Genomic DNA, 11,976 nt, shown 5'->3' with positions numbered 1-11,976 from the left:
ATGAACAGGCCTGTTATCTTTCCCTTTGTGTTTGCTCTATTCAAATTTGAACCATAGACATTTAAATATCAGTTTGCCAGCACACCAACCACCAGCTAGCTTCCCCTTTACTTAGATACCGATCCTAACCACTAGAAATTTGATCTGAAAGCAATGTGTCTTTAAATATTTTTCCTATCAAGTTATAACTTGCAAGTTTTACTTCCTTTTCATTTTGCAGAGCAAATTTGACCAAAAACTGAGGAGCCTAGAACCGTATTCATGAGAGTTAGGTTTGGGGCTGCTCTCTCTCTCTCTCTCTCTCTCTCCAGTAGTTGGCAGAGATGGTGTAACCTCCCAGCACCAGCACTCCCATAAACCACAGGAAACGGAAAGCGGCTGTACACTCAGTACAGAGGGACAACTATCACTTACTCATCTATTCCATGCTCTTTAACAATTCACAACGAATAGCCAGGCCTGCTGCCGTCTCAGGCTACTGTTTAAAACCGTTAATTCTTCACAATGGAGTGGTGACAATCCCAAATCCAGGCATATCTGTAAACAACATGAATGTGTTCTTCTCTGTAGACTTCAGTGTCTTTATTTAAGACGCCAACCTGGGGCAGATGTCTCGCTGATAAAAGACAGGAAGCTTTAACAGGTCTGCAACTGCAGAGCAAGTGAGGATGAAACGCCCTGACACTCCATTCAAACCACATCAATGAAAACTAACATTCAACTTTTTAAGCCCATTTCCAATGAAAAGAAAACTGTCAGTTTCATGCATCCGTCAAAACTGGTTCAACGAGTTAGCTATATAAAACAGATCCGTAAACTCTGAAAGCAGATTGCTTGAGTTTAAGATACTTGGTTGCATGCTGTGTTTTGATTTTGTTTGCTTTAGTTTGACCAGCCATCAACCTCCCATTTATTTATTTTAAAAGGGAGGAATTGTGCTGCTTTGCAAAAAGGGTGTAGGAATGTATTACGCACAATTACTGTTCGATTACTAATATCATGTGAACATTTCACATGGCTGGTGTATACAGTATATAATTATATTACATTCAACAGAAAACAGATATGAAATAATTTTGTAATTGACAACCTTTCTGTTTTACGGTATATATTAATTTATATATAATTATAATCATTTGATAGATTTTAAAATGTAATACTTTATCTTTTTTCACACACAAAACAGAACATAGATATTGAAACAGAAAACAGCTATTTTACAAACTGTTCTTTTGTAATGATAATTGTAGAATGAATAATCGACAACACACACACACAAACATTAGATAGTAAATAGATTTTTTTTTTTTAATTGTATCAATTTATTACTGTTTTTACTATTTTGGTTCAAATAAATGCAGCTTTTGTAAGCATAACACAAAAAAGACTTGAACAAATCTTTAATGATTCCAAACGTTTGACTGCTAGTGTATATTATTATTATTATTATTATTATCATTACATTCATAGGGTTTAACTAAAAGGCTACATCTTCTACTGGGAATAAAGTATAACGTTACGTCAACTAACTTTTTGTAGAGATGTCGTTATTTATTTATTTGCATTGGGCTACATATTGAATAATAAGCCTGCAATATATATATATATATATAATACATACAGTATGGCATTAAATAGGTTAAGCAACAGTAATTCATTAACACAGATTCTTCAGTTTTGAATGCCTCTGTTTAAGTGCGTCAAGAATCTAAACTATGCTGCTTTCAAATGCTTTCCTACTAACGTAACTCACACAAACATGCAGTATTTTCCGCTCCACGCTTCATCACGTGAAATCGATCTCCCAAAACCAAGCAACACAAACAGGATCTGATGGGATCCACTGAACAGCCTTGCAATCCAGTGCACTTACGATTCGGTTGAGTACTTCTGGGCTCCTCCGATGAACCCATACTTGTCAGTGTGTCTCGAGCTGGTGAAGCCGTTGATCTCAGAGTCCGATCCGAAAGAGCTCTCCTCGTCAAACTGACTGCCCAGAGTCATCACACTTACAGTGTCCTCAGACGACAGACGGCCGTTCTCCTGCTGAGCCATCATGATCCTCGAAGTTACTAACACACGCCCGATGAGAAGTTCACTTACAGGTCATCACCTGCACCCGTCAATAAACATCCCAAGGGAAAACGTGAAATTAATGAGATGATTGATCCCAAAACAGGCCAGCCAAAGCTACAAAGCACGACTTTAGTAAATCCCTCCGGTTCGCGTTAACATTATTTCCCGAGTTTTGTAACGTCACGTAGCTTTGAGCGTCTTTTAAAGCTAAGCTACGGCTTCTAAACGGATTATTGCGCGTCTAAATCACCCGAGGTAAATGCTAAATTAGCTTAGCGCGCAACGTGTCACTATCCGACCCACAGTAAACAAGCAACGATCACTGAAAATGTACTTTACATGAGCAGAAACGTCGTCCGAAAAATGTGTAAACAACCGGACGAGCGACACTACGCCTGATTTCCTGAATCACATTTTTCCAGTCCACGGTTTGTCAGCAACGGCTTCAGAGGACTGTTTTCATTCAGCACGCAGAGGTTTGAGGAGGAAACCCGATTATATTCCCAGTCAAGATGCACCAGCAGTGTTGTTTCCGTAGTTTAAGTCGAGGTCCCATGGTTGAAAGGTTAATAATAAAGTAATTAACACACACCAGTCGAGCCGTGTTTTTAGTGTTAGGGTGGTGGAGGTGGTGGTGATGATGACATTAGCGCTGTTTGACAGTTCTGCACATGCGCGTCTGTGTCACTTCCGGAATCCACAGGTTATTAGCGTTTGTTTTTCTAAGGAATGGATTTGGGCCGTCTCTCGAGGTTTAGTCTTTATGTGACATATGTCAGTCTTTCTGTGTTCACCTGTTTCAGAGCTGTATGATTTGTGATCCTGGACCACAAAACCAGTCATTAGTCATTACATAATCTGTAAGCTGAATAAATAAGCTTTTCATTGATGTATGGTTTGTTAGGATAGGACAATATTTGGCTGAGATACAACTATTAGAAAATCTGGAATGTGAGGGTGCAAAAAAAATCTAAATATTGAGAAAATCGCCTTAAAGTTGTCCAAATTAAGTACTTAGCAATACATATGCCTAGTTTTGATATATTTAACGTAGGAAATTGACAAAATATCTTCATGGAACATGATCTTTACTTAATATCCTAATGATTTTTGGCATAAAAGAGATCATTCTGATCCATATTGTTGGCTGTTGCTACAAATATACCCCAGTGACTTATGACTGGTTTTGTGGTCCAGGGTCACATTTTCTGTCTTGTTTGTTCCATAGATTTGTTTTTCAATCATTATTCATAAATGTGTTCAGCAGAAGAAAGAAACTCTTTATTTGACTTGATTTTAATGTTAATTCCTAATATGTAAACAGCCAAAAAGACAGTCAGTCTATGAATATGGTAGCACTCACTTTCATTGTATAAAATGGCTATTATATATCAATAATGCCATGGTAGCAGTAAAAATAGAGGACATATATATCTCATACTGGCAGTAATACACATTCTAGCTGACTGTTTTACAAATGCACTGAATAAAATGGCATAGAAACATTTGTTTAATATAAATTGCTAATACATTTCACAATTGATTACGAAGAAACAGCAAGTACCACAATTCATTAAACGTGAAAATCTGTATAAAATGTAGAAAGACTGAAAGTTTTTCCTCAATAAACTCATAATTTGCTGCTTATAAGGTTGTTAAGTATTGGGTCAGGTTAAGGGATGTAGAATATGATCATGCAGAATACGGCATTAATATGTGCCTAATAAGTACTAATAAACAGCCAATATGCTACTATTACACATGCTAATAAGCAACTAGTAAGAATTTGTCCTTAAAATAAAGTGTTACCATAATCTTTGTTTTATTTACAACTTTGCAAAATCATTTTTTTACACTGTGGCCACTCTTTTGAACAATGAATCTTCAGTGACATTTAAAGGGGTAGTCCAAGCTTATGTATTTCTTTCTGAACACAAACGTTGATATTTTGAAGAACATTCACAGAAAGAAAAAAAACAGACAGTTCTCAAGAAATCTTTGTTAGTTTTCAACAGAAGGAAGAAAGTCATACTGATATCTCTTGACCATTTCTGAAAAGGTTGAGTTTATCATATTTAAAACACCATTTCCCTCTCACACATTATGCATTATTTCATCTACATTTGAAAGAATTAAACAAAGCATAGCAACTGTGTATAAAGTTTATTAGAGGTTTGAGAAAATGTCCCACTTGCAGTCCAAGAATTCAAGGGCCTCACAAAGTTCCAGTTACTAATTGCAGTTTAACAAACCATCTGTAGGGGGCAGCAATTACAGACAGAATTTACAAGTGAGCAAATATCCTATAATGTTCAGTTAGTTATGCTCGGTATAATATGTATGTATTCTGCTTATAATAATATAATGGAAATGTAATTTTATAAAACTGAAATCAATGAGCTAGCCTTCATATCATGCAATTTGTTTCTGTAAAAAAATTTTTTTTTCCCATTTTTTCTGTGTTGTCTTGTAGTGCACTGCTCTTAACAGTACAATTACATGTGACAGCAAGCAATAGATTTGTATTACTCCTTGCCTTTATTATATCTAGTTTTAATAATGAAAGCTGTTGATATGCCTGAGGGCTGACATGAACAGAATTGCAGACTGAGGAAGTTCAAATGAAAGATTTGTCTTTATTCAAGACTCCTCCTTTTCATCACCATGCGTGATAATGTAGCAAAGTGATTTATAGTCAATATTCCCAGTCACATCTATTGGAGCCACTGCAAAAGCCTGGTCAACCTGAAAGAGAATCAAGTAGATTAGAACATCATTAGAACAAGTGATTCTGTATCAAAGTACACATCCATATCACGGCGCCTGATAATAAAGGCTATCAAAAGCCCATTGATGGTGAAAGATGGGGAACATTATCTGCATCTATTGATTTTTAATGCATTTTATGTGACTAAATATTTTTTTTAATGCAATTAGTATTTATAGATGCAAATATTAACCTCTTCTGCTGTGAATTTATCCGCTTGGTTCATTAGCAGCCTCCTGAACCTGAAACAAAATGACACCAAATCCATCAGTTGTTCTTAAAAATACAGTAACGTTTTTTTTTTTAAATCTGTTTTATACACTTACTCATCCTTATTGACAACTCTTGAAGCATTTGGGTCAAACAGTTTAAAAGCAGCAAGAATGGTTTCTTCTGGGTCTGTGCCTGTTTGGAGATAGGAATATTGCACACATTATAATAAATCCTCCATTCAAGTCCCTTATAGACTTGTTTCTTATTCATCAAGGCCTTAAAATCTTGAATGTTTAGTTGTCATACCATTGAGCTTTTCTCCGAAGAGAGTGAGGAAGACAGTAAAGTTGATGGGCCCTTTTCCCTCTGTTAACATAGACTCCAGCTCTTCATCACTCACATTCAGCTTTCCTGCACAAACACAGTAGGCTACTCAATGCTTATCTAAAAAGCTGTCTGCTTCTGATGTTTCAGATGTATAATGAAAGTATTATGAAACTTTCCAATGCATTTTATATACCTAGTTGTGCATAAGTTTCCTTCAGATCAGCTTTGTTAATAATTCCATCCCGGTTCTGATCTATGCAACCAAATGCCTGTAAAAAGCATAATATAGTTATAATATTTAAGCAATCCTATCAACTGCTGCTGGTGTCTATATGTGATTTTTTTTTATCAAATCAAGTACATTTTATTTGTAGTGCTTTGCACAATACACATTGTTTCAGAGCAGCTTTACAGAAAATCATGATGTTAATGTTTATAATTCCTTAAAGGGGTCATATGATGCGATTTCAATTTTTCCTTTCTCTTTGGAGTGTTACAAGCTCTTGGTGCATAAAGAAGATCTGTAAAGTTGCAAAGACTAAAGTCTCAAATCCAAAGAGATATTCTTTATAAAAGTTAAGAGTCAGCCACACCTACCTAAAATGGCTCGTTCTAACACGCCCCCACATATCTACGTTGCTCTGTGGGAAGATTTGCATAACGCCGCCCAAATGTTCACGCAAAGAAAGAAGGCGTAACTTTTATTCCTGCTGTAGTTTTGTTGTTTCCACTGCCATGTCGTAAAGATGCTGTGTGCTTTGTTGTGAAAGCGAAACTACTTTGTTTGGTCTTCCAAAAGAGGACGATATCTGCTTCGTCTTGCCTGGATCTGATCCGTGCTGGTTGCTGAGGAAATACTACAACTTTGCGCTGTCGATCGCCGCATCAGCTTTTAACTGCGGACGAAGCGGAGTCCAGCCCAGAGTCGTCACATGTCCTTCCGGACGCTCCTTTGTCGAAATCGCCGGCCGTGCCGTTCTCAAGCCTGCGCCTCTGTTCACTCTAACCCTCCGGCCATTCCTCACACTAGAACCCGGCCTCGGCTCACTGTAGGCCGCCGCTCACTCTAACCCTCCGGCCGTTCCTCACGCTAGCCCCCGGCCTCTGCTCACTGAAGGCCGCCGCCGCCGCCCACTCTAACCCTCCGGCCGTTCCTCACGCTAGCCCCCGGCCTCTGCTCACTGAAGGCCGCCGCCGCCGCCCACTCTAACCCTCCGGCCGTTCCTCACGCTAGCCCCCGGCCTCTGCTCACTGAAGGCCGCCGCCGCCGCCCACTCTAACCCTCCGGCCGTTCCTCACGCTAGCCCCCGGCCTCTGCTCACTGAAGGCCGCCGCCGCCGCTCACTCTAACCCTCCGGCCGTTCCTCATGCTAGCCCCGGGCCTCTGCTCACTGTAGGCCGCCACCGCCGCTCACTCTAACCCTTCGGCCGTTCCTCACTCTAGCCCCTGGCCTCTGCTCACTGTAGGCCGCCGCCGCCGCTCACTTTAACCCTCCAGCCGTTCCTCACTCTAGCACGCCAGCCGCGGTGTGACGCTGTTTCGTTGTGAAAGCGAAACTACTTTGTTTGGCCTTCCAAAAATGGACACGACTAGAAATCAGTGGTTAAGTTGTATTTACAACACTGTTCCAGAACACTTCAACCCAAATATTCGGATGTGTGCAGCACATTTTATGGAGGACTGTTTCCTGGAAGAGTAGACTACAATGCCAGCTGTTCTGACTCAAAGACTGTAAGTACGTCTTTTATATTTAAAGAGTTTTTATATTTTATATATTTAAAGCGAGTTTTTTTGGGCAGTGTTAGAGTAGGGCTTGTTGTTTGTCATTTCTCCGATCACAAATGCAGACATGGTTTGCATTAATGCTACGCAACGCGTAAAAAGACAGTATAAGTCATTATAATCCATAATTATGTCCCCACTGGATGCAACGAATGCCTCGTTTATAATGGGTTTTCATGTTTTTGAATCATCGCTCCGGCCTGACAGGGCATCATCACAATATGGCAAGGGGCATAACATTTCCGTCTCACGCTTGAGGTATTCAGCCAATCACAACGTACTGGATAGCTGGCCAATCACAGCACACCTCGCTTTTTCAAACCGATGAGCTTTGTAAAAATCGATGCGTTTCAGAAAGGCGGGGCATAGAGGAGAAACAATAATGTACAGTATGTGGAAAATGTGTTTTTTTAACCTTAAACCGCATAAACACATTTCATTACACCAAATACACAAAATAATGTTCTTTTTTAGCAGCATCATATGACCTCTTTAAGATTTTTTTTTTATTTTAAATTTTTTTCCAAATTTGGTTTTTAGATAATATAAAGACTGACCTCTTTAAACTCCTGTATTTGTGATTGCTCAAACATGGAGAAGACATTGGAGGAGCCCCTTTGAGCAGTTTTACCCCTCTTAGCGGCAGCTTTCTTACTAGCCTGTAAGAAAGACAGAAAAAGAAAAGAAAAATAATAATTAAAAGCACACAGTAGAGTGTTTAATCCACAGCAATAAATGTACATATTTAGGCTTTTTAAAATTACTTTTTTTTTAGATGAATGTCACAGTTTGAGAAAATATTTATGATTTCTAGATTATATTTATATTTATGCCTATATTATCCATCAGTATTAATAGAAGAATTACATATCATTCAAGAATGACATTTTATATCCATTATACATTTCACATTAATTGTCATTATAAAAGTAGCTGTGTTCACTCACCATGTTGACGGTCTCTGTGTTTGTGCTCCTGGGTCAGTGGTGTTGCTAATGCAGTCTTTAAGTATGAGGACTCTTATCACTCATTTCTCTATAAAAGTCTGCAGTGCTTCTGTTAGTCCCCTACATGGGCACCCAGAGCCTCCTAAATACAGGAGCTCTGATAACTGCTCAAGTACTCAGATTCCAGTGGGGTGGAAAATTAGATAAAATGACTGGATAGGAAGGGGAGAGTAAATGGGGAACTTTTTAAGAGATGAAAATACTGGATGGATGCAATGAAAATGAGAAAGTGAATGAGAAAGAGGGAAGCAAAGGCCTGAAGCAGTGGTAATATGAGAGTTTACGTGAGTCTGGGTGGCAGTACAAATGTTACATGTCAAAATTAGGGCAGCTCATGACCTGGAGAATTACAGAGCTTGCGTATCAACATAGTGTCCTTGAGTTACACGCACAGTCCTTGTGACTGTTATATTTTGGGTTTGCCTGGATTGTGTTGAATCGGGCATGTGTGTGAAGAAAATAGACTGTGTGACAGCATTGTGCATGTGGAGTCATTTTTAAGAACTAAAACCCAACTTAAAAATCAATCACTCTTTTGAGTCAGTTAATTTTATGAATGGGTCAAACGGGTTAGATTCAAAATTCAGTTTGAATAATTTGGACAGCTCACTTGTGCACTGTATATAGCAGTTTCTTAGGGTCATTCACACAGAAAGTGTTTTGGCATTTTAATACATAAGACACATGACAGTGGAATAAAAATGAAATAAAAAGGAAGCACTATTAAGGACTGGCATTTTTGCCAAAAGCAATGTTAAAATTTAAAGTTAAAATGCCTTAATGATGAATTCTTTTTTTCTTTTTTTTTACAAACATGCATTTTTGCACTTCGCATGATGTTAACTGATGGACTGGGGTCATTTGCATAACTTGTGGTGGATTATTTTGATGTTTTAATCAGCTGTTTGGACTCTCATTCTGACGGCACCCATTCACTGCAGATGATCCATTGGTAAGCAAAGTGATGTAATACTAAATTTCTCCAAATTTGTTTTCCGATGAAGAAACAACCTCATATACATCTTGAACGGCCTGAGGGTGAGTATATTTTGAGCAAATTTTCACTAGATCACTCAAGTATTTATCCATGCAAAATGCTGGCTGTTCCTCAATCAGCTGGGCATTTTCAAAAGCTGTCTGATTCGCTCTAATCTGTTCTGGAGCAGATTTAGGGGTGGGTTTAGGGATGGACCTTCAGGATTTGAGCAAGTTAGCTAAATCTAATAAAACACTCGGATTGTTCTGCATGTACACTCAGTCGTCTAATTATTCTTCCTCATCAGATAAAACACATGTATCCTATACAGTAGTCTTGTTTGTTTAACTGCATGCCTGACATATAGTATGCATATGACTTTATCATATTATTTCTCTGTTCTCCACTTTTACTGGTTTATTTTGTGTGTGTGTGTGTTTTGCAATTTGTTTTATTAGTGACTGTAATTAAATGCACTGATTTTAAAGGTTATTAAAGTGTTTGAATAAAACTTCCAGAAGTGTATTAGGTATGTCCTGATTAACAAAGGTCCAACAACATTTGTGCAAGTGGCATAAGTGAGCACTTGATACATGGCACATGTCTGATTATACATTGATTTGTAGTTGACAGCTATGTGGTTTAAAATGAGCTGAGATTCATGCTGAGTTCAGCCTTAAAACACCTGCCTGGACGTTTCTACAGATCCTGAAGACCCACATTGGCTGCTTCAGTTGTGTTTAATTTAGGCTGGAGATAAATTCGACTTGAAAGTGCCTTTAAGAGTGAGACTGTACACCCCTGTCAAGGTGCTTCCATTGACAAATATTAAATATAGAAACTGTAAGGGATACTGATGTTGATATAAATTAAATAAAAAGACTTCAATGCTGCTAAATCCATAGTTCTAATTTTGTTATTGAGCAAACAAAAAAAAAGTCAATTATATTGTTAACATTCCTGTATCTGACCATAAACAGCTGAATTGATTTTCTTTTAATAATCATTCTTTCTTTTTCTCATTTCAGAGAACTGAAAGGAAAAGAGGGAGAAGTCTGATGTAAGCCAGATTTTTACAGCTTGAACCACGTTGCGTAACCTCAGACTCTTGAAACAAATTATGTTTTGTCCCACTTTTACTTTTCTAAGAAAGTTCCTTTTATCATTGATTGTGTTAACCTGTTCTTAAATACTAAAAATGACTCCAGTGGAAAGTGGTTTTCACTTTGTAATGGTCAGGAATATGTTGACGTAGTACTGAAATGAATTTGAATTGTTAATACTGTTTTAACTAACTCTTTTATTTTTAAGTGTTTCAACAAAACTGATTTAGAATCGGCATTGCAGTGTTGATTCAGCTTTTTTTTTAAATGTCAACATTTTCAATATTACCTGATGTCGCAAACACGATGTTGAATTAACAGCACATTTTAACATTGCTTCAACAATATTATTGATTATTTATGTTTTATGATTATTAATTTCAGCATTGAATCAACAGCAGTGATGTAGAATCAACATCACAGTATAATATTGATTTAGTGACATTAACATTGATTTGTGCTGCTATTGTTGAAATTTCAATGTTTGATTCAACACCAGTGTACCAACATAATTTTGTAATGTTGATTCAGTGAGATTACCATTGATTATATTGTTGAAATTTCCATTGTTTCAACATCAGGGTGCAAAAGTGATATTTCATATCACTTTGTAACATTAATTCAATGCAATTAGCACTGACACATCAGCACTGATGTGCTTTCCAGTGTTTCAATAGTTGCTTGCTATCTGGGTAAAGTATTTGCCAACAACCATTTTTTAAAGAGCTTAAAAAAAACTTGTTTGGTAATAATTCAGTACAGTCAGAGTACAGGCAGTGTCATTGTAATTTACACACTTAATGCAATTTTACATTAATGCTATGATACATAAATGTACTATAAGCAGTGCTTGTCATAGGGTGCAAACTTGGCCCTCAGTTAAGCTTTAAATATGACATCTCATCTTTTGTTTTTATTATCATTGGCCGATATAGTATTGCACCACAAGAATGTCTCTGTAATTCCATATTACAATATGAACTGTCCTACTGTCTATGAAGGATAGAGTTAAACGAACACATAGACTGTCACTCATTTTCACCAAACAAGACTCATACTCCTCCAATGTTTTCCTAAGTAATTTTGCCTCATTTAACAATTTCCCTTTGGGCGCTTAACCAAGGGCAAGCAAAGTATTTTCCATATCAGTAGTGTGTGGTCTTCACAGATATCCAAGGTGACGAGTTTGCCACAACAACAAGAAGCAGCCTGCGGTCTGGATTGGCGTAGAAGTATACAGGTGTGGGTATTTTTCTACAAAAATAGGAGGAAACAGTCCTTTTGTTGCCTTAGTTACAGGGAGTCAGGGAGGGAGAAAATCATGAATGAAACCTCTTTTCCTCAACAGAGTATTAATGTTTCAGAAAACCCTGTTTTTTAAGTTAAAAGTAAAAAGTTTACTCATTATTGTATCATTAGGTCAGACAGCTGTAGTGGTGCAGGGTACGCTGGTCAAGCATCATTTGTTGGAACATCTCTCATGCCAGACAAGGACTTGGTAACTTGGAATGAAAACAAATTTAGGCTACAAAAATATTTGGATTTTGGTTTTGGGACACATCTTGGATGACTGAAAATGGACCACACAGAGGACCATCCGGTGTGACTGACTATTGGAATATCCACAATTGACCATGAACACGGTTGGATAAGTTGAATGACGATTTATATATATATATCTATATATATATATATATATATATATATATATATATATATATATA

General features: G+C 37.5%; 2 protein-coding genes across 2 annotated transcripts in view; both read right to left on the bottom strand.

Moving 5' to 3' along the window:
• LOC107550973 (TBC1 domain family member 10A-like) overlaps positions 1-2,736 on the bottom strand; it is an 18,015-nt gene extending 15,279 nt beyond the window's left edge. The window contains exon 1 of the mRNA XM_016232439.1: positions 1,874-2,736. Coding sequence (XP_016087925.1) covers positions 1,874-2,058 — 185 coding nt within the window. The 5' untranslated portion in view covers positions 2,059-2,736. The remainder of the gene's footprint in view (positions 1-1,873) is intronic.
• Positions 2,737-4,716: 1,980 nt separating this feature from the next.
• LOC107550934 (myosin regulatory light chain 2, atrial isoform-like) lies at positions 4,717-8,130 on the bottom strand. Its single transcript, XM_016232384.1, has 7 exons — positions 8,114-8,130; positions 7,724-7,825; positions 5,577-5,652; positions 5,363-5,467; positions 5,170-5,248; positions 5,037-5,085; positions 4,717-4,821 (listed from the first exon to the last, which is right to left on the bottom strand). Exons 1-7 carry the CDS (start codon positions 8,114-8,116, stop codon positions 4,717-4,719), a joined length of 519 nt encoding a protein of 172 aa, XP_016087870.1. The 5' UTR covers positions 8,117-8,130.
• Positions 8,131-11,976: the final 3,846 nt, after the last annotated feature.

The sequence above is a fragment of the Sinocyclocheilus grahami genome, unplaced genomic scaffold (assembly GCF_001515645.1).
Source record: "Sinocyclocheilus grahami isolate Dianchi unplaced genomic scaffold, SAMN03320097.WGS_v1.1 scaffold410.1, whole genome shotgun sequence".
Taxonomy (NCBI): Eukaryota; Metazoa; Chordata; class Actinopteri; order Cypriniformes; family Cyprinidae; genus Sinocyclocheilus; species Sinocyclocheilus grahami.
Note: the sequence above shows the minus strand (reverse complement) of the source record. Positions and strands in the feature narration are given on the sequence as shown.

Bases quoted from the DNA above. Each gene is read 5' to 3' on its own strand.
- LOC107550934 (XM_016232384.1), bottom strand. The intron at 5,086-5,169 runs GTAAGTGTATAA...ATTTTGTTTCAG, and splicing joins AGAGTTGTCAATAAGGATGA to GTTCAGGAGGCTGCTAATGA. The intron at 4,822-5,036 runs GTTAATATTTGC...ATTCTCTTTCAG, and splicing joins ATAAATTCACAGCAGAAGAG to GTTGACCAGGCTTTTGCAGT.